Consider the following 24,069-nt stretch of genomic DNA (forward strand, 5'->3'; position numbering starts at 1 on the left):
ACAACAATCCAAAAAAACCATATTTGTAGGTTTATTTCAGAATTACAGCAATGGAGAGGTGGAAATAAAGAGTTATAAAAGTCACCACTGTACAATACTAGCTCTTCTACCCTGAGGTATGGAATAAGTACATTGAGGAGACTAATAAACTCTAAAAATTTAATTCCAACACAATGCATGTGCTCTGTTACGGGTGCACATAAAAAACTTTTCATATGGATTTGGAAGTCATGTCTTAACTATTCAGGAAAAGCCAGAGTTATTTGTATTTTGTCCCAAAATACTTTACACTGGTTCCTTCCAAGCACAGTTCTGCTCAGCCCAGTCCAATGAAATTGGCTGAGCTATGTAGACTTTGACTTGATTTATAACTACGGTAATTAAAAATATTCTAATTTTAAGACTGCAATGTTTTAGAACATAAAACATAACCAATCCACAGAAAGCGCCTGTAATTTTAATAATCCAATTGCCTATCAAAAGGTCAAAGAACATCATAACCACTGCTCTTCCTCCCCTCTCCAATAGAGTGTATTTCCTCCTCAGCAGGAGTGTCCTTTGCAAATGACCACTGAAACACCATTTAACGAATTTGGAATTGTTTTCCAGAAAGCAGAATTGCATGAAAGGAAGCTTTAATGTAAAGCTTTTAAATTACTTCATCAGGGCATGCCAGTGTCTGGTTGGTTTGTATGTCCTGTTCTTGGTTACAGCTCACTGTTACAGAGAAATTGAATGCCCTCAATGTCATAGTGGGCATTGGTGGAATATCCCATTTGGGCAAGAATTTCTTGCCATACACTTGTTGCTTAGCAGCTCATCTACCACTGGAGTATTTATATCCATCTGAAGTTCAAAGAATTTATCTAAGTTCTGATCATCTACAGAATCAGAACTGAAGCAGGAAGCAACCGACTTGTTTGATCACCAGATAACCTAGGAATAAGGGAATGGATGGAAAGGAGACCTAGAACTTTCCTATTTGTCTACCCCTAGAGTTTTACTGAACAGACATGGGCAGAGATCCCAGACAAATATAAAAAAATAGATACTGTTTCTGTTTTCACCTGAAAAGAGGGGAAATAGAGAATGCATGCATACTGAGAGTGAGAAATCATCAGCATCCATGTCTTTTATTATACTAAAGCAAGAATTGAAAGAAAAACAGGAGGAATATGAAGCTGATCTGGACTCCTATTTGTCTCCAATTAAAGTCACTGCTCTTCATTAGGAAATGCATCACTCCCCCATCCATCTGTCCATATAATAAAGATTTACTTTAACAATGACTAAACAAGAAGAATGCAAGCATTAATAATTCCAGTGCTGCACTTTGCACTCAAGCTAATGAGTTATGCATTACATTATTATGCTGTCAAATACATCTCATGGAAAACAGGTCAATCTAAATTCAAAAACTACTCTGTACTTCTAAGAATATTAAGACAGGTGTGTTGTTGTTTGGGTTTTTTGATGTTTTCTATTTTAAATAATAAATGTGTGTTGTTATGAATTAATAACCTAAAAGCAACACTGCCAATTGTATTGAAAGAATAACGCTGGTAAGCAGAAGCAAATTAAAGACCAGGAACCAATTAAAGACTTTCTCACATCTAAATAAATGCAACTAATACTGTTAGTATCATCATGCAACACAACTCTGTATTTTAGCCTGTTCTATATATAAATAAAAAAACAAGTGATACAGCTTATTGGGTAAAAGTTTAAAGAGTGGGTTTTTTTATTCTAGTGACTTTAATAATTTTCAAGACATTTTAAATTTATGAACATTACTGCATTTATCTGTCTCTCTGTATGTAAATTGGGAAGTGATAGTCTCCATAAATGTGTGAATATCTAACTCTGTGGAGACAGAAGGACAGAATTTACCTTTAGATCCTGAACACTAATAGAACAAGAAAGATTTTTTTTCAGCAGGATTCCAAGCAGACCTTTCAGACAGACTTCCAACAGTGTGGAAGGAATTAATTTCCTTATGGAAAGGAATTAATGGTTACACTATGTGATGAAAATGGAGAAAATACAAAAGCAAAAGCAAGATCGTTATTCTGTCTTGAAAAAGCAGCTTTCTGGGCATTGCATTATAAGATATATTAGTAAACTTTAAGTCTTATGTATGAGGCCTAGAAATAGCTTTGAAAATTTCCACAAATCCTTTACTTATCACAAGGTAACAGACTAGCAGTTGCTGTTCAACTGGCAGCAAATATTAAATAATAAATATTTCAATGTGCTGTGCTACAGGATTTAGAAAACAACAGGCCTGCTCTACTGCTTTCTCCAGGTTTTAGTAGAGAGCGGGATTTTTTCCTTTCCTTTTTTTAGCTGACACTCTAAACATAACTTTGCACTACACTTTTGGTATCAACAGCTTGTGGAGCAAAAACAAAATATCAAATAATTCCTTTTTCAGGATAACTTACATGACCCTGCTTATTTGGAGACAAGTGTACCACGGGATCCTGTCTCATCAGTCTTCCACTGGGGCTTTCTCTGAAGGACGGCAGTACTTTTGATACTGCTGGGAGATGGCATGTTGGTTCTGCAATATAGCACACAATGATATACTGAAGAGCATATGCAGTGTAACAAGCTAAAAGACGTGTAACCTCATTTTACACAGCAATTTTTCCAATACCACCACTAGCCAAAAACTAATACATAGTGTGACAAAACACAGGTGAGGAAGTGAGGGCCCATTCCTGCCTGGCGTAAATCACTAAGACTTCATGAAAAAGGAAGCCTGACTTTTGTTAGACCAACCTGAATGGTTTCACGTCCCTTTTGTCAAACAGCACTATATCAGAGCATTAAAACAGTGGAATATTCATTTTCCCAGTGTATTGACATTGTATCACTATAGGCATGATGCCCGCTAGCGAGAGATTAAAAAGACTGAAGATCCACGTTTCCTAAAATGGCATTCTACGCAAGGCAGGACACTAGCAAAAGTCTACAGTGATCACTTAAATGAACACATTTCTTCCAGTACAATTACTACACATGTTTCTTATCAAAGTTACGGTGAGTTAAATAAAAATTTTCTAATTGAAGACATAGCAAAAAATCTGTCGAAATCATAGTATTCTCTTAAACATTGCTGGCTGCGAATGTGGGAACTGCATAGGTGTACAAAAGCAATACTTATTAAACTAAGCCTGACAGAAGTGGATAGAATTCAAATCATCTTACATGTACGCTCACAGGAGTGCATTTTGGCAATTAAATTTACTCTTTTCCCAGGAGATAAATATGAAAGTCTTGAGGGTGCTCAGATACAGCCTGTTAGGTAGGTAATTGCCTCCTCAGAGCCCAAGGTCAGTAATTTAAAAGAATGTGTCTCAGCTGTAAGTTTTTACATATGTTTTTATATATATTCTGCACTTGAAAAAAACGCTCCTTTTAATTAGAGTATGTGCTTACAAACATCAAATACTTATCAATACCCATGGTAAACAGCAGTGCTTTCCTCAACACAGTAACAGTTTGTTCATCTTAATCTGCAGCATTACTATCTTTTTTAAAAACAAATGAAAATTGTGGGGTTTTAAAAGAATAATAATGATGATAGCAATAATATTATCATCAAATTTGATTGCCCTGGACAAGTGGTAGCAAGCAGTGTCAGCAAATCAAGAACAAAGGTGTTCTGTAGCTAAGGATGGGCCAGGAAGGAGTGAGTGTGTGGATTCACTACACCTAATGCCTTATTTACCTTGAGACAGATTATCCCAAATGGAAAAGTGCTTATCTGTCATAGAACCAAACTTTCACCTAGATTCACCAGATTGGCAATAAAGTCTCCAGTCAGAGATGCAGCTTCCAACTGCGACTCTATGAATGCAGGACAATACACAAGAGATAAAATACAGGGATTACATGTCAGTATGCATTTCCCAGCTTTTGCCAAATGCCGGAGCCATTTCTTCTACCATACAATTTTTCCTAGTTTTTTTGGCTTTATTTATTTTGCTACTATGTTGACACCTGACACTGTAGAACAGAACTAGCTGGCAGCTCCACTCAGTGCCAGCACCAATACTCAACTATTGGTTTGCAAAAGTAAAGCTGAGCAAAAGATCAGTTTTACGTGTGTCATTACCATCACTCCATATCAAAACATATGTGATTAAAAATTGTTCTGTCAAAATGAGAACTGCACATCAGTATAATCACAGTTTTTCAGTGAGAAGTATGGGGGGAGTTGTGAGGGAGGTACTGACAGATGGCTTCAGTAACAAGGCACAGCTTACTGAGGTTGTGAAGGTATGTGAACTAAGTACATCTTCAGAACTTGAAGCTGGCATACGCCTTAAACTCCTGATCTCACTGAAGCTTATTCTGTGTTGAACACTAGTCCATTTGTATACTGATGCCGTAAAATGACCTATATGTGCAATAGAAAAAGTATGGAATTGGTTAAACTATGGTAAAAAAAATTAGAAAAAACCCCAATCTAGCAACCTTGGCCACAGTCATCATGTTGGATCAATGCTTTTTGTAGACAGGACATTTTCATCGGTGTTAATCTTACTGGTACCCATTTAAGTCAAGCCATAGCTGTAGCAAAAGGTCTCTGTGCAAAAACTTCAAATGAAGGCCTAACAATATAAATTCTTAGTACCTAGCTGTTTTATGTTGTTAATGTGTTTCCTAAACTGACAGCTTAATTGCCATGTGCACTGAAAATGTATACACTGGTGGAAGGTGATTACCTAGCTATAGATTGACTTCACTATTTAAACCCTAATTGCATTTTTTCCATTTTGTACATGGTATTTTTATAGCTTCAATGATCAAACAGTCAATTTACATTTATATATTTGAAAAGGAGCATCACAAGTGTTTTAGACAAACTAAGCAAAAATTAAACTAAGCCAAGCTACTCAGGAGAGTGGGGAAGGTCAAGCAAGTCCTCAACAGCAAGACAAATTAACAAGTGTGTCTACCCAGCTGCTTCTAAAAAGACAGTGTGTTTCAGGGTAAGAGCATTAAGGTAGATTTAGTCCCACAATCAAATGAAGAAATGAAATCATTTCTTCCTCAGGTGATACTTACAGGTCTTAAGGAAGCAGACTGCGGAAGCTTAAGTATGTGCTCCAGACCTAATTATTCATCCTGATGAACAAGGTTAACTTTCAAAGACACTGAAAACACAGTGCTTAAGAGGGTGTTCTCTCTGCATGGAGAGGTATTACCAAGGTCACCTTGCAGTTAGCACCACTTGCTCATTGTAAAGAATTCATTACCTACCTATCTGGTCAGTGATACTATCCTCACTTCTTTGCCAGCTGGGTGTGGATTTGCCGCTACCGCCGGTATCTGACTGTGTGTTCTGCCTGTCAATGGAAGCAGGGGATCTACGGCTAATTCCAAACCTGTTTTCCCCAAAAAACAAAGCAGATAATGATTTTAAATATACATAAATCTCACATAAGGGGGAAAAAAGCACTTTTAAGCCAGTGTCAAACAACAGACCAATACATAGCACAAATGCTTAAGGGATTTATAATGTTTTACCATTTAATTTTTGTGGTAGCTCTCTGGACCCATTTAGCACTTTTAATGCATAAGATTACAGTATACATTAGTTTATTGAGCATCTTTGATCAAGAACAGCTGGTTACAATGATACAATTGAAAAAAAAACAGACCAAAACATCATGAAATTAAATTGTTAGTTTTCATTTACATAGATGTTTACATGAAAAGACAACCAGACTGTTACATGGTTACAAAAAACTCATCACAATGAGTAAAACGTAAAAGTTTGGATCCTTTTAACTGCGAAAGCACTACATCAAACTAGTCAAAGAAAGCATCAGGAGTTTGTTGGGACAATCCCATGGATTTCCACCACTTTGCAGGGTTTTAACCAAAAGAGTTGTAAGGTCATACCTCTACATGATGCAGACATATACACCAACAACATGGATTCGTTTGGGACAACATTACACTGCCAAATATTTTAAATGAGCATCTATAAAGGTGACTGTATTGGTTATGGATTCTCAAAACCTGGGGATTATGAATTCTGTAAATTATTAAGTTATTGGATCATAAAATAATTTGAGTGGACTAGTGCAAGCTAAATACAGCTGTAGAAAAGTAGTGAGACGTACTACTGTTGCTGTAAAAGGAAGCATACAGAGCAAAAGGAAGAATCTGTTCTACGGACTTTGTAAATCCTGCCAGATTAGTCAGATAGGTTACAGAAACCAGTTCAGAAACACAGTGTCTGTGTGCCATACCAAAGCCTTTTTTAGGGTTTATATGCCTAAAAGCCTGTAAAACTTAAATCTACAGTTTTATATTACATATAAATCACTTAAAAGTATGTAAGAATTATAGTTGGGTTCAGAATAGCAAATCAATCATTAAGAATTCATCAAGAACAATGCATTTCTGAGATTTTTTTTTAATCAGACATACCGTTAAGGAAAAAGAGAACTCCACATGCACAGAATAACACACAGAATTTCAAGCTGATATATCATTTATATATCAGTGAGTTTCTCCAGCTTTAATGTATAACAAAATAACAGAAAATAAAATACCCGAACTGTGCTTTCTACTTACTCTACAAGCTACAGACTGCCCCATATGACCTCCAACATAAGACACCCACCCAACTGTCAGAACAAGCTCAATGTGGTTCTCCCACTTACAAGTTCAGGCATTTGTTAACCCACCAAAGAAACATCATATGACTCAGAACAACAAAATCCCATTCCCATCCTTAAAAGATAAGCAGCTGGAACATGCCTGTAACATGCAGCACACCTTCAAAATATTGCATATTGAAATCTGGGCCTTCTAAAAATTTACCCAAACATGACCCTACTTCCCTTTTGTTCACTGCTCTCTAATTTATCGACATACATTTTGATGAATTAAAAAAAGTGATGAAAACCTGTATATATCTGCCTTCTGGATACAAACTATTTACATTAAGGAAATTACATGAAGTGAGTAAATCCTTTTCCTTTTCTATTCACATAGACTAGGTAGGATTTCACTTGATCAAATACCTAAATTAAACATGATGAATTCAATACCAATTCAACATACACATAAAAAGTCTAAACACAGCATTTAAAAGGTGACGGATTTCTTAAGCACTGATCTGAGGTAATTTTCAAACTTTCAAGATTTGTAAACTATAATGGGAAGAATATGTTTTCATGATAAAATAACTAGAAGCTGGTATCTAAAAGTCAAAAGCCCAGCCTTGGTGCAATGAAGTTACACTGCATCGATATTTTACTTTCTCCTGTAATGTCTCTGTACCTAACCTCCACAATGTTCATATGTATAAAAGCAGTCAGTCTTGCATCTGGCATATGTTGTGATGTGGGATCTCTTTTCAAGTTTAGAAATATACAAACCCACCATATTTCTAATTTTATTTCATTAGAATCGCTGCTCTACTAACTCAGCAGCAAGAAATGTCATTAGACTGCCTTTTTACATGAAGTGGGCTATTGTAACAGCAAGAATAATAAATGCAAGTGGTGCTATATTTTATGCCGCTTAAATATACAGCCCATTAGGGTATGAAGGAAAGAACCCCAAAAAATCGAAGGAGAAATCAATTTGGATTAAAAGAACAGTGAAATTGTTTAAATACACATTTTATCTACGTCATACAATGAAGCTTACTATTTTGGTAAAATTATTATTACATATTACTTAGTAATTATTATTACATATACATACCTTCAGGTATACACAGCATAAGCACACAAAACACATATATACATCAAGACCAATCCGGATATTCTTGAAGGCAGTTAAGTTTCTGCCTATATCCAGTTCAGGATACGGAACAATAATCTAGTAGAGGTAGCAGTTACTGCTTGCACCAGTGTCTGCTGGACTCACACCCATGCTTCTGGTCATTTAAATTTCACAAAGTTTCCAAATCTGTGATACTATGCAACAAGAAATAATTGTATACACAAGTAATGCAGTTGAGACTTCCTGCACTGGAACACTTCAGGGACTGAGTAGTACCTAGAGTACCGTGGAACCTCACATCTGGAAGATTACCTCCAGGACATGGTTTCCCCTTGGCCGTTACTCCAGCCCACCTCTTCTCCAACATCTTAGCAATTGAACACTGAACATAACCACAGAGCTGCCCTGAATCTGGTCTTTCAGATGAATCTCAACAGAACACGTACGTAGAACTGCAATGATTTTTTGTAATGTGACAGACATTACACTGCTTATGGAGGCAAGGAAAAGTTTCCTTCCTAATCACATTTTTCATGCTTTCCATTGAGCCTGGTAGAAAATGTTTAGGAATTCCCAAGCAAATATGATTCACATTTACAAGGACAGTATGAGAGGCAAACTGTTTTTCCTATAGGAACAGAACATAATAGTAATATAATTGGAGTTTAGTAAGTGTTTTCTTTTTAAAGAGCATCTAGTAAGGAAGATGCAAAATTCATGCGTTAATTCGTTCATTATTTCATTTAAACAGTGTTTCCTTCCACTGAATTAAAACTTTAAAACCAAAAAGACTGTATACTCAAGGTTTCTAGGACACATGTCTTTGCTGAACTTGCAAAATGCTTAAAGAATTCTGTAGTGAACATATGTGTATAATTAACTTAAAGATGGAAAAGGTTTGGGATGGGTGCTGGTGTGCTCTGAGGTCAATTCAAAACAAAAACCCAAGAGTGTCTGAAAACCCCTTCCTACTCAAGCAGTTATGGTTGTGATGGTCTAAGGACATATAGCAGCAATACCTTTCTTGTAGTGCAAATGACATAGTTGGAAAAGAGCAGACGATATTGGGAGCACAAGCTGCTCCAAGGCAACACAAGTGCTGCTGGTGTGATGTGAATAAGCCAGAAAGTATGCAGCATATACAGATGTTATGTGCTTTTTTCCAGCTGCGGAGCTCTGGACACACTTCTACCTAGTTTCCCTACAGCAATGTTTAATGGGTTTAGAGTAAATTTCCTAATGTGAGTAGGACTTAAGCACAAATTTAAACAATGACCAGAACAGGCCTTATAGTCTTATGAATCAAAGCCTTCATGAAGATGTGCAGCAGAGAAGAGATCGACTCTTCATAAAACCTCAAACTGAGCTGCAGGAAGGACAGGGAGGGCAAATCTTCAGTGCTGGGGAGCAAGAAGCAGCAATTTTTCAAATACATGATCAGAACAGCATTCTCTGGACTGACACAGAGCACCTAAAACAGGCAAAAGACAGTGCCTTGTACTAAGCAGTTCCTGACAAAGGCATTCAATCTTACTAATAACATATTTTTTTAAAATAGAGAAAAAGGTATTTCTACTTTATAAAACCAAAATGAATTGCACATAATGACCTGCAAAGTACTCAAGAACACTTCAGAGGAAGTTTTGCAGTGTGAACTATGAGCAATTTTGCCCCTTTATCTTCTCTACAGAAAGTAATTTGGAATGTGGCGGACAGCTCTTCTGCTGTCAATTATTTTTTTCTCTACCTGGAGATGTTTGATTTATTGCTCCTTTTGGTGCTCTCTGAAAATGATACAGATTTAATTTATTCCTCTGCAAGTTGCCCCTTACATTGACACTGGATCACTTCAGAGAGTTTGAAGATTTCTGGACTGTTGGAAGCCTTAAAACAGGATGACTGTGAATACATGAAAAAGAAGCCAGCTGTGGACTAATTAGCACTTTTGTGCCTACACATCTGAAGTCTTAGTTGCACTCTACACTGTTCAACTATTAGCAGACTGCAAAGTCCCAAACCTATTACTTTTTTTTATTTCACAATCTAAACCTGTGAAATGAAGCAATCTGTCACACTTCATTAGCTACCTTTAATCAAGATTTTTAAATACATAAAGATCTCTTTGTACAGTAACCTGAGCAGTTGTAGACTAGGATCAGAGAGAGAGGTTAGACTGCAAAGGTGAAAGGGAAAGAAGGGATTTTTAAAACTGGCTTTTTCAAGAAGCATGACAGTGATATTTGAAAATAAACATGGTTTAATGCATGTAAACACAGGAGGCTGTGTAAGCACTCCTTTAGTTTAATATACGTTACAACAAATGAAACAGAGAACAATATGTTTAGAATATGTAAAAAGGCTGGTGCCTACCCTTCTGGCATAGATTTTTGTCTGTATGTGCCTCCAGTAGAGCCAGTCTCACTTGAGGACGATAAGTTGCTTGGAGAATTACGGCACTGTTGCGACCTTGCTAAGGCAATGGATGAAACTGTGACATAGACGTCAGAGCCAGGAGACAGTCTGTTCCAAGGAAATGAACCAGTCAAATCAGCAATACTGAACAGCAATATCAGACTGCAAAGCATGATGAACACTACCATGCAAATTGTCGCATCAGCAAAGAAAATGATGGCATCGTGGAGACAGTAGAAATTGTAGGAGTTGAAGGATCAGACATTTTCCTCTTATTAATCTACTGGAAACCATGAAGAAAATCAACTATAAAAACATGGATGCAGGGGAGTAAATGAAGAAAGGCCAGTGTGGAAAGAAAATCCTGACACACACTAGAAACAAACGCCAGTTTCTAAAGTCATGATCTGTTGTTACAAATTGATTGTAAGGAATAATGAAGCATGACACTCCTCATCAAAATACAGAATCACAGAATATGCCACATTGGAAGGGACCCACAAGGATCATCGAGTTCAACTCCTGGACTACCAAACAGAAGAAAATATTCCCAATTCTCACAGCAAACTCCTGCCTGGAATTTAAACTAACTATAGTGAGCTGTCTACGCAAACTCTTCCAGGAGTATCAAGCTTATCTCTATGCCACCAAATTGCCCTCATTAAGACAAAAGGACTAAAAAAATGCAATGCTAACTATAACTAACACCTTAAAATTCTCCTAAATGCTTAACATTCTAATATAAAACTATCTCGACATATCAGAACTCTGATTCATATGAAGCCTACAACTGTCAGAATAACCATACAGCAAATGGTCTAGAACTGCAACACATGCACCTGGGCAGAACGGCTGGAAGCAGCAGGCTTATACTGCTTGACTCATATAGCCTGTATAGTTGGAGGCTTTTTTAGATAATTGTCAGCATTTTGTTTCCCAAACCCCAACCCAATTCAGTGCTCTTAGCTAGTTAGTTCTTTGCTGTTTTTTGTTCTACTCAGTGGTGACTGAAGCCATTCAGAACTTTCACAGCAACTTAAGTGGAGTTTGAGTTCATGAACATCAAACCCCTACTATGAACACAAAACCTTTATTCATTTTATCTAGGAAAAATACTGTAAGTTGCACAAGTTAAACAGCAATTCAATATTTGAAAAATGGATACTGATTTCAGTGAAACATACAGATAGTTGCCTCAGTGCACAACTCAGATTTGGGGATTTAGAAGACCTTAGCCTAGCCATTTAATCTGTATCTGTAAAGGAGTGGCCGATTTTAAATCAGCTCTCACCACAATACTGTAAGAACTTCAAAAGTTAAAAAAACCTTTTGAAAATTAAAAAACCACCATTGCACTGATTAATGTTACTCATGTATGTGTATATATCCAAGCAGTGTGTATGAGCATATATACATATACTCATATCAAATGTGAATTTGTCCTCCTCAGTACTATTGCAAAAACCAGTAAACTAACAAAATCTTAAAATGGAAAGAGCAGTAGGACTGGATCAAACATCTTGATCATCTGGAATTCCATAAAGTGCATATGACTAATAGTAACTCTTTTTTTGATAAAAGAATTATCTAATGCCTGACCATGATGAATACCTTACCGAATCCAGTAATTCCTTTCTAGAATACCAAACTGAATTTAACTTATCCCACATTTATCAAGCCACAGCTCTGAAATAATTGATTGCAAAGAACATGGTTCAAGACTTGGAAACTTGGGGACCCACAAACCAAGCAGTTCATTTTCCCAGAAGCACTCTTAGAAAGAGAAAAAAAAATTAGTTTGTCTGACAAAAAACACACTTGCACTAGTATTCACTCACCTATACAGGCACACACATTTAAACTCAGTTATGATTGCAGAGCAATACACCATTTAAAAGTATGACCTTTTTCCCCAATATCAAATTAGAATTGATGGCAAGGAAACCAATTACTTCTCGAATAACTTCTGTAAAATTATTTCCTGTTGGAAAATGCTTGCATTTTCACTTCAGATTCAGCTGTGCCTTTTCTTTACTTCCTATGCCTTACCAAAAAGTGACAGCACTGTTCAGAAGGAATCTCAAGATTTCAGAACTGTGTCATGGAGTTATAACTCATTTACAAAGATGAAAGACCTTGAGGGCAAACAAAATTGTATTATAAATGTGGTCTGAACAACAGCAGTGAAAACCAGTCAGGTAGGACATTCTATTACTTAAAGCAGAAATAATTTTTTTAGTACAGTTCACAGTTGCACTAAAAACCACTAATAGTACAAGACATTTCATTTTCTGTGAAACGTAACTAAGACAAAAGAACTTTATAGAGTAAATTAGTTCAAATTTACTTTTTGAGCTCCTTTGAAAACTACCAATGAAAGCCACATCCCAAGACAAGTGTATTTGGTTAGCAGCATGTCCCTGTAGCTAAGATATTCTGAGCTTGTCTTTTATTATGAATTAAAAATCATATTAAAGTAAGATCTTACCTATTTCAAAAGACAGCTTTAAAAAGAAATTCCAAAATAGTTAAGTGCATAAGTCCCACAACTGACTTTAAAAACAGGTCAAGCATCCACTGCATTAAACAGATACAATTACATTGCAGTCAATTGAACTAGGATTATACCATGCATGATTTAGTTCTAGCAGATCTAGTTCACCCTGAAAGAACTGGTTGAGTCTTGCCAAGTCTTTTGTGAAGGCAGTGAGTGGGATGGATATACATTTATTTTGTTTAGTATGACAACACAGACATTGAAAGCATCCATCTTGCTCTCAATAAATTAATTTCCATGTCATTAGCTGTAATTTTCCCCACGTCTTCACTATATATAGGTATGTAATACCATATGAAAAATGTCAGTCTAGCACACTTTGTGCCTATGGCCTAAGGCAGTCTAGTTATGTGATCATACACAGGTGCCTTCTCCCTTAAAACTGCATGAGGCACAGGTCCTAGTTCGTGCTACAACTTCTCCTGCAAGAGCTGCACAGCTCAGAAGCAAAGGAGGTGCAATCTGGCAGAAGAGGGAAAATGGCCTTACAGTCAAGGCATTTCAGTGCTGACTTAGCAAGCTGAATTCTTACTTTGTACTTGCTGCAGTGCTCCAGTATGACCACTGACATATTTGCTAATGACCATTTTTCACTAGTCGTCACTAATTGCAAGTTTTTCAAAGGCCTTATTTGATTCCAAGGCCCAATATACCTCTGAGTTGAAAACTTACTAAAGCACTGAAGTCAAGAGAAGCTGTAATTTTAATATATAAAATATTAACAGTGCTGGGCACACTTCCAAATGTGAGATGCCCAAAATAAGACATAGCAAATGATTAGAACATTATTTATCTCTCTACCTTTGTTCTTAATCTGAAGAGGGCCAAAGACATATCTTCTCACACAAGAATTCTGAAAATTAAGTTTAATTAATACCCGTGAAGCATTCAGAAACTACAGTAATGGGTGCCACTGTAAAGTTTAGAGGGAGTAATTGCATCTTTACAATAGGATTTGAATGTCATCCAGTAAATAAGAGATGGAGTAATGAAGAGGACAATAAAATATTAAATAGCTCTTCTTCAATGAGTTCACTGTGTGAACTGAATGAGGCAGATGTCCTCTGTTAAATTCTCATAATTTAATCAATGAAAGCATCTGAAAATATGGTTACACAAGAGTTCTGAATAAAACAGCACAGCAAATCTTAATGCTGGCATGCTTACCTTCCATGTGTTTGACTTTTGCAATCCTACTAATACTGCAAGCTGTGACAATTCTCTGCAAACACTGTCTCTATCCTCTCACGTTTAAAGGAAACCAATCCATTCAAAAATGAATAAAACAAAAAATCAGCAGGTTTGAGGAAGGGGATAGTGAATTAAAAACAAAACGCAATCAGGATGTCATGTTGTACCTTCTTGCACCACACCATATACCTTGTCAAGTATTTTTCAATTTGATCACCATATTTCAGAAAACACATACTCTAACAAGAAAAGATATAGAGGCAGGCAATGGGACAACCAGAGGTACAGAACAGCCTGCATATGAAGACACACTGAACAGGCTATATGGCCCCACAGGTTATAGATAAACTTATTGTTTCTGCTTCAATCCACTCAAGCATGAATTGTACTGGATCAAGCAAACAATGATTACTCATTATCTCTCCCGACAAAAGAACAAGTAGGAAACCTAGAAGTATCGAAAGACCAAATAGCAGGCACCTGGATGAAGAGATACCATCCACAGCTATTAAACGCAGCAGTATAGGTGTACCAGCACCAGGCAGTCTTAAAGGGCAGACAGCCATCAGACAGGGTAAAGAATCTTCCTTTACACTTGAAAGCATTTCTTACACTTTTCCCTGGTCCCTGCTGATGGCCACTGTTAAACAAGACCAACCAATATTTGTCATGATACAGCATAGCTCTTCTCAGATGTTTTTGGATCACGAGAGTTTGGCCATACAGTCATGCATGTCAATAAACCTTTGATTTTCCACTGCTACATCCAGCTCTAGGTCCTGGAGCTAATAGGAAGTGCTTAATATATAATCTCATGTTAGTACATGTTTTAATTTGAAGAATGTTATGAGAACCTTAAAATAACAAATCCTCGAACCCTGTGAAGTAGGCAACGTGTGCTACAATGCTCATTTGACAGGTAGCAAGATGAGTACAAACACCTTGTTTACATTAGAAAAAACATAACTCCTTCAAGTTCAACAGCAGCAGATTAGGATTTTTATATAACATGGGATCTGCAAGAACTAACCTATAAATTACTACTGGCATTGGGCAACTGACTACATGGGCATTGTTCAAAAAAGTATGAAATTTTAGGGCAAGTCTGTGCTTCAAACTCCTCAACAAGACATAAAACCAGTCTTAATGATATTGTCCTAATAATTCCGTACTGTGGAATTTTACTGCCAGTGCGTTACCACAGCTATGCCATAATTCAGTTTTCCATTTGGTTTAATGATTGACTGTGCTCAGAAGTTTTCTAATTAGAGCCTTGAGCTTTCATCCAGTACAGTACTCAACTGCACACTGAAGTGCTCAAGTCCAGCAGCATGCTTCAACTACTGATTTTCATACTTTTCAAATGTTTGTCAAATCAAGTTTTAGTTAAGACTGGTTCCAGTTTATGATAAATTAATGAAGAACAGATCTTCACTATCTCGCCTACTTTCTTGATAAAGTTTGGAAACCAAGTGTACAAAACAAAAACTGAAAATTGGGAGGAAGGAAAAAAAAAAAATCAAGCTCTATAATTACATCTTCTCCAATAACATTAGCTCTGGCATAATTCACATATATGTTGTTTATTATTATTTTCCCTAATGTATCGCTCTGATATTTATTTTGGGTTATAGGCTACATAGTGTCCCATGTGGACTAACTATTGTTATGAAATAAACCATAACTTGGAAATTGTTGCATTTATATTATTAGATTTTTCAGTCTTAATGTTGCAGTAACATTAGAGCTTTATTTTATGATTTATAAAGTTTTGGGCTCTTCCTCCTGCCTACAAATATCCACATCAATTATGGCTACATTCAAGGATCCAGAATACTAAGATCAGGGAAAATTTACGTATTAGCTACTAAGTTGGATATATGAAGACAATCTATTTAGTAAGGGCTAATTTAAGTACTCTGCTGATTAGACACAGGACTGGGCATTTGTCTGCCTTCTCAGAGATTGTCAAGCGACCTATTCTCCCATCTACAATAGCAGTCTCTACAGGGAGACAAGATGTTTTTATGTATATGAAGTGAAATTCTGTTCTCAAGATTGGTAATGCAGCTTTTATTTATTTCTAATACAGTTAAATGGACTAAAGGGAATATATCAACAAGGGTAAAAAATAAATTTATTTCACTCAGTATGCATATTTAGAGCCTCTAGCTATATAAATTGACCATCAGTAAAATATCACTAGTAGGTAATTTAAAAACATTACACCTGTACTACTTGCATTCTCAGAGCACTTTGTACTCAAAGAGGGAAACACTTGTCTGTTAAGCTGTTTTTGTTTAAATTAAACCCCTCAAATCTTCATGGATTTTTCTAAATATTTAATGTATGTCATGGATTTAATGCTAATATGCTACCTTTAAAATGAGTAGTGTGTCAGGTCTGATGTGTCAGAAGTACTATAATGACTATTTCATTTTTTGAAATCCCACTTGCTGGAGTTACAGCTAACCATGGTACTGACCTGTGGTCTGGGGCAACTGCCATCAGTGCTAGTTCCAAAGATCACCTCAGGTTCAGAGCTCAAAGAACCACATGAATCAATTTACTACATGGTTTCTCAGGTGCCACATTCCTTAAAACAGATCATGAACTATAGATCACTGTTTCTTAGTGGCACATGACATCTGCCATCACTGTCACTGTGCCCAGCTCAATAAACAAAGAACATGCAGTCAAAAGGGAGAAGCACAGAGGAATAAAGGCAAGTTCTAGTCTCAAAACAATTACGTACTAAGATCAAACATCAACAAGTCTGAACTGCAGCTCAGCACCACAGAAACATAAGTGATAGCTAATGATGTCTAGACCACAGCCAAAGATTAAAATTAATGTTACAGCTATAATTTAGTACTGAAATTACTTACTGATGCTCATCTTCATAGTTAAGTGCCCCACTGAAACTTAGGCAGTACCTTGTTTTCGAAACTGAAGCTCTAATGTAATAAGGAAATCTAGAATATCTGTACTGCTTTGCTAGTGAGCCATAATAAGAGCTGTCTTTTTTCTAAAACTACTTAAAATTGCTCTATAGAACATAAATACTGTAGAGAAAGATAACGAAGTAACCATCTTGTATACAGTGGAGTCATGTTTATATTCATGTTAATTAGAGAGCTTTTTTTGGATCACAATATAGATCCTGGCACCTAGATTACCAGGTTAGCCTTGGTCCTCCATTTCTGCAACAAATCAACAGCTGAGCAAAGAACAAGTCATAGGGAGTAAAGCACAGAGGAGCATCATTGCTGCTACCTGTACCAGAAACATATACAGATTCCAGCACCTCCTGACAGGTGATTTTTACTCTAGGGAAAGTATGAAAGTTAATGGTGAAAAATTAAATGAGACAGTTACAAGGGCTATGAGAATCTCATCTTTGTTGATTTCAAGATTTTGCGCAATAAGAAGTATCTGAGCTTCCCCAAAAGCAAAGCTTTCTTTTATCATGTAAAGACAAATGAGTCTTGCAGTGAGTTTATTGTTGGGCTTTTTTCCCCCTCCAGTATTCCATAAAATGACAAAAATGTATTTTTTCTTTACTTTAACTGAAAAGATGTTAACCTTATGCAACCGCTGATATATTTAAACTTGATTCAGCCAAGACTAACATGTTTAGCAGACCAGAAAGATGAGAGAAGACAGTTTTCAGGCATCCAAAAATATTTCCAGCGAAATTTAAAAGTTACTTTGATAATATACTTTTAAGGATTAAAGATCCAATAGAAACCTTTTTGAATAATAATAAAAAATACTTAAAAGAATGTCTAGAGGAGAAAAAACTCAGCTAAATGCCCTGAAAAAGAAGAAAATGGAAAGTCAAGGTTTCACTTTTTGAAAACTAATACTGGCTCTATGGAAACGTAATTTTCACTTCGCAAACATTTGTCAGGCCATAACCCCTCTCTAGAAGCCTCCAGTGAGTGGACAAACCTTGAATGCTTTAGGTGTGCGATGTTGCCTGCATATGATTTTATGCACAAGAAACACTCAGTTGTGAATATCCCATCTCTCAATGCAGCCAAAGGCTCCCTCTTCGACACAAGTTGCAGAACAGCCAATTAAAGATTCTAGACAAAGCTCTTTGTTTAGTACCATGAAGAGATGAAAGTGTCGGAAAAAACCAGCAACGCAACTGAATCTGATTATCTGACACTGCCTTAAACTTTGCCCAGGAATTACTATGCCTTCTATAACTACAGAGCGAGATTCTACAGCACTGGAGAGAGCAAAAAACCCCACCACCTCAGCTCTTATTCCTTCCTATTCAGCATCTACCTGTCTTCAGCTGTAACAGGCAGATATGGCCTGTAGCAATGCAATTTTTATGTTGGTCCAAATATACCATTAGAGAGCTAAGTCCAGCATTTCAGTGGCTTCTGCAACGTTCTTCACAGACAATCTAGTGAGGTTGTCTGTGAAATTATTAGTGCCTTCAGTGTTGCAAATATTGTTTTGCAACTTATACTGATGGCGGATTTAAGTATACATCTATGAAAAAGAAACTAAGAAAATTAAGTTCTTACCAACTATTATAATTTCTTAACAAGGTGTCCTACACAGATTTTTCAATTTCACTTTAGTAGTTTTTTGGTCTTGGTTGTACCACCTTTGAACAATTTTTTTTTATCCCCAGTTCTTCACGATGTGAAAAATGCTTTAGGTTAATTCATTAGAACACCCTTTACATTTTCTACAATACACATCTTATTACTACTGCTTTATATTTTTCAACCACATAGCATAATCAGAACCCATATAAAGCTTTTTTTCCCCTAAAGAATTGTCCAAAGTACAAAATACAAGCTAAAGCTTGTTTCCCTCCACAGATCTCACTGTAAATGCAGAGGCAATGACAGATTTGTATAGATAATCAAAACAATGAAAGTTCATTTGAATACTATCAAATAGGTATTTTTTCATGAAAGAATGAAAATACTGTGACATGATAGGCCTGATACCTTTATCTTAATAATTGCTTTCTTGATTTAAAAACTCAAAAAAACAGAAAACCCCAAATCACCTTAAAAATTGAAACGTAAACCAATTCCTTCTCTAGCCTAAAAACTCTTAACACTCCTCAGTCAGAAAAATTAGATTTCTGGGCTGGTCAGAATTCTGCTAAAATTTCTGTCAGATGCTATTCTGCCTTGGGTGCTTTAGGCAATTCCACTAAGCCTATGAACAAGATAAATTTTTTATTTCTTTTTTCAAAATGCAGTAGTTCATGAACCCTTAGCTCTAAAACTTTGATTGTAACTCATTTAAAACTTAAATAACAATACAGCACTTTCAGAATACCAACACAGGGGAACAAAATCCCAGAATACTTCATTTTGTGGTTAATCACACCAGGAAAGGTATTTCCTTTTGGCTATTCATGCTGTCTTTTGACTAAATAAAACCAAGATTAAAAGCAGTCTTCAGATACTTAGATAAAACTCTTGTGATTTTTTTCTGTAAAGATTTTGAGCAGCGATGAAAAGCCATTTGCAAAGTAAACACGTACCTCCGGCTCTCCAATGGACGCCCATCACTAGAGATGCTTCGGGGAATGTTGGCCGCTCGTTCTGGAGGTGGCATTTTCCCTTCTCCTTTTCCAGAGCCAATCCTAGATGGCACTGGACTTTGTATTTGAGATGGTACCTGAGCCACATGAGGTCCCTGTCCTTTGCTTGCATTTCGCTGCCATTTATTATTATTCCTGAAGGGAAATTTGAATTCATACGACATTCCTTCATTCACTTTGTACTCCATCACTGGCATACGGTAGTTTTCTGAAGAACTCCTGGAAACGAAGAAAAAAATACATCCTGTTCACAAGAATAGAAATCTTAACCCAGAAGGTGAATTAATTCTATGGAAGAGTAAATGTAAGATTTTGCTTTTTTAAAAACATATATTTAACAAATACTAAAATCATCAAATTGTTTAGGTTGGAAAACACCTTTAAGATCATTGAGTTCAACCTTTAACTTAGCATTGCCAAGTCCACTAAACCATGTCCCAACCACCACATCTACATGTCCTTTAAATATCTCCAGGAATGGTCACTCAATCACTTCTCTGGGCAGCCTGTTCCAATGCTTGACAATCCTTTTCGTGAAAAAATTTTTCCTAAAATCCAATCTAAACCTCTTCTGGCACAACTTGAGGCCATTTCCTCTGGCCCTGTCACTTATTACTAGGAGAAGAGAACAACCCCCACCTTGCTACAACCTCCTTTCAGGTAGTTGTAGAGAGCAGTAAGGTCTCCCTCGAGCTTCCTTTTCTCCAGGCTAAACAACCCCAGCTCCCTCAGCCAGCCAATCCTCATCATACTTGTGCTCCAGACCCTTCACCAGCTTTATTGCCCTTCTCTGGACACACTCCAGCACCTCAATGTCTTTTCTTCTGTGAGAGGTCCAAAACTGGACGCAGTATTTGAGGTGTGAATACAGAGGGATAACCACTTCCCTGGTCCTGCTGGCCACACTATTTCTGATACAGGCCAGGATGCTGTTGGCTTTCTTGGCCACCTGGGCACACTGCTGGATCATGTTCAGCTGGCTGTTGACCAACACCCCCAGGTTCTTTTCCACTGGGAAGCTTTCCAGCCACTCCTCCCCCCAAACCTGTAGCATGGGGTTGTTGTGACTCAAATGCAGGATCTAGCATTTCACCTTACTGCACCTCATACAGTTGGCCTTAACCCATCAATCCAGTCTGTTCAGATCCCTCTGCAAAGCCTTCCTACTCTCCAGCAGACGAACACTCCCACCCAGCATAGTGTCATCTGACTGAGACATATAGACCCAGCATAGTGTCATCTGTGAACTGACTGAGGGTGCACTCGATCCCCTTGTTCAGATCAACGGTAAAGATATTAAACAGGATGGTCCCCAATAATGAGCCCTGGGAAACACCACTAGTGACTGGATGCCAACTGGATATAATTCCATTCATTACTGTTCTTTGGGCCCAGCCACCCAGCCATTTTTTTTTTCCAGCAAACAGAGCACCTGCACAAGCCATGAGTGGCCAGTTTCTCCAGGAAATGGTGTCAAAGGCTTTACTAAAGTTTAGGTAAACAACATCCACAGTCCTTCCTTCATCTACCTTCATCTACCATCTACCTTCTCACAGGAGATTGGGTTATTCAAACAGGACCTGCCTTTCAAACGCATGCTGGCTGGACCAGATCCCCTGATTGTCCTGTACATGTTGCACAATGGCACACAAGATGATCTATTCCATGACGTTCCCCAGGATCAAGGTCAGGTTGACAGGTGTGTAGTTCCCTGGATCCTACTTCTGACCCTTCTTGTAGATGGGCATCACACTGGCTAGCCTCCAGTCACCTGGGAACTCCCTGGTTAGCCAGGACTGCTGATAAACGATGGAGAGTAGCTTGGTGAGCACTTGCACCACCACTCTTAGTATTCTTGTGTGGAACCCATCCAGTCCCATAGACTTGTGTGTGTATGCAGGTCACTGAGTATTTCCCCTTGGATTATGGGGGCTTCATTCTGCTCCCTGTCCCTGTCTTCCAGGGCAGGAGGCTGAGTACTCGGAGAACAACTGGTCTTACTATTAAAGGCCAAGGTAAAGAAAGCATTAAGTACCTCAGCCTTTTCCTCATCCTTTGCCACTGTTTCCCCTCACATCCAATAAAGGATGGAGAGTCTCCTTGGCCCTCTTTTTATTCTTAATGTATTTACAGAAACATTTTTTATTGTCTTCTACAGCAGTAGATAGATTAATTTTCAGTTGGGAAATTTTGGTCCTTCTAATTTTCTCCCTGTATAATCTCACAATATCCTTGTAGTCCGCCTGAGTTGCCTGCCTCTTCTTTCAAAGGTCATAAACTCTCATTTTTTTCCAGAGTTCCAGCCAAATCTCTGTTCAGCCAGGTTGGTCTTCCCCGCCAGTTCATCTTTCACCACATGCAGCCAGCCTGCTCCTGAGCCTTTAAGATTTCCTTCTTAAAACACATGCAGCCTCCCTGGACTTCTTTGCCCTTCAACACTGACTCCCAAGGGACTTTATCAATCAGGCTCCTCAACAAGCCAAAGTCTGCCCTCCAGAAGTCCAGGGTGGCAGTTCTGCTGATCCCTCTTCCTTACCTTCTGACAACTGAAAACTCTGCCATTTCATGTGCCCAGGATGGCCTCCAACCAGCACATCACCCACCTTTTCTGTTTATAAACAGCAGGTACAGCAGGCCAACTCCCCTATATAGTTCACTCATCAGCTGTGTCAGGAAGTTATCTTTCACACACTCCAGGAAGCTCCTAGGCTGTTCTCCCTCTTCTGTATTGTATTTCCAGCAGACGTCTTGGTAAGCTGAAGTCCCATCCAAGAAAAAGGACTAAGTGATGGTGACAGTCTGCCTTTTCTTCCTGATGAGTGATCCATAACAGACTCCTACCATAGTATCTGCCTTGTTGGCCTTCCCTCTAATTCTTACCCATTAACAACCCTATTGTCACCATCATTAAGCCCTAGACAATCAAACACTCCCTAACACACAGGGCTACTCCAAAACCTCTCCCTCCTTGTCTATCCCTTCAGAATGGTTTCCATCCATTGCAGCATTCCAGTTGGTCGAGTTGATACTCTTCATCTGATTACTGGGTTATAAAAGCTATAAAAAATATGCTAGAAGGGCATCTTCGTATCTCCACTTCTTAATTTGAAAAAGTCATGGCCTTTAGAACTTACCTGCACCCAGACAAATAAGACCTAAAATGTTTGTTCTTTTTGAGACACGTCTTTCTGATGCACAGACATTAAAAGACAAGAGTCCCATGAAATAAGGCACTACATTTAATTTTCAAACATCTTTGGCTTTGGAGTACCTCAGTTGATAAATCTGCACATTATGAAAACAAAACACTTGCTCAAAATTGTAGGTGCCAAGCCCAAAAGATGCCCATTGCTTCCCAAGGAACAGGACAGCACAAAAATTGGACTAGAACAGCACATAAGCTAATGTAGTCCACGTAAGAAGCAGGGTAAACTTCTGCATGTATTTGAAATGAGATACTTGGAAAATAGACATGATCTTCATCTTCCATGAGGATAATGTTGGTATTTCTCTTGACAAGTTTATATATGTCTGAGCAAATATTTTTATCATGATTACTTTCTTTATCTACACATATCACTATCTAATGGGAAGAAAAATAAACAATCAGTCCAAAATTTTGAACTTCTAGCTCTTCCTCTAAGAGATTACACTATTAGGGTGAGAAATGTCAGTATCTCTTCCCAGCTAAAACAGAAAACAAAACAGAACTTGCTAATGTCAGCATGGCCAGATAACAAGTTGTACAGGTTAATAGGAGAAGACAAACAGTTCATGCTGAGGTCTTGCTGTCTGCAATAAACTTTTTTTGTGGTTTTACTTTGGCCTACCCTCTAGTCTTGACCTGCAAATTAAATTAGTAGTTGGAAGGCATGACCTGTGCTTCTGAAGCACATGTAGTTAAGCTTCATCTGAAAGTGCTCCCAGGCCACTCTGATGTGATCCACTGCACAGTAGATGGGGATGATCTGGAGATTTGTTTTCAAAGTCCACTCAAAACTGAACTAAAATACTGATATCCTTGTTTCTTCTTTTCACTTCATATTCTCTGCTATTCTCCCCCTAGTGCTTATGTACTTCAGTAGTTGGGTTTCTCTTTTTTTTTTCCCCGACCTAATTACAGTTTAAGAAGCAGGAATACACAATTTCCTCTGGATGCTGTGTCCTTAACTTCAAGGTCAGCAATCAGTCCACTAAATGATTTCAGTAGCCATGCTTTAATGACTGGTTCAGTAGAGATATAACCATAACAAGGTCTGCCTCTGTGTAGGGCATTAGAATATGAATTGGGGTATTTGGTTGTATTTTTGCATCTGCTACTGGCTTTGTACATGTGTCTGTTGTCAAGTCAGCTTATCTAACTGCATGTCTGCTCTTCCTCTAGCTTCATGCCAATCAATTTATTAGGATAGGGACTGCTTCTCATATGAATGTACTGTTCCAAGCAGAATGGATCTTCATTTTAGTTACAGTCTGCAGAAGTTACTGTAGTAGAAATACTAAATGGCCTCCAGAGGACACAACAAAAGGACTCCAATTTCAGAAAACTGATTGCCAA

At 37.6% G+C, this 24,069-nt stretch overlaps 1 protein-coding gene across 4 annotated transcripts in view; it reads right to left on the reverse strand.

Moving 5' to 3' along the window:
• The window catches only part of SIPA1L1 (signal induced proliferation associated 1 like 1), a 190,168-nt gene that overhangs the window by 18,959 nt on the left and 147,140 nt on the right, over positions 1–24,069 (reverse strand). For 3 of the 4 annotated variants that reach the window (XM_017830675.1, XM_017830676.1, XM_017830677.1), the window contains 4 exons: positions 19,452–19,730; positions 10,132–10,281; positions 5,275–5,399; positions 2,445–2,563 (listed from right to left, as the gene is read on the reverse strand). In XM_017830675.1, coding sequence (XP_017686164.1) covers positions 2,445–2,563; positions 5,275–5,399; positions 10,132–10,281; positions 19,452–19,730 — 673 coding nt within the window. The remainder of the gene's footprint in view (positions 1–2,444; positions 2,564–5,274; positions 5,400–10,131; positions 10,282–19,451; positions 19,731–24,069) is intronic. The other variant, XM_017830678.1, reaches the window with a different exon arrangement.

Source organism: Lepidothrix coronata, unplaced genomic scaffold, assembly GCF_001604755.1.
Source record: "Lepidothrix coronata isolate B3197 unplaced genomic scaffold, Lepidothrix_coronata-1.0 Scaffold182, whole genome shotgun sequence".
In the NCBI taxonomy this organism is placed as follows: Eukaryota; Metazoa; Chordata; class Aves; order Passeriformes; family Pipridae; genus Lepidothrix; species Lepidothrix coronata.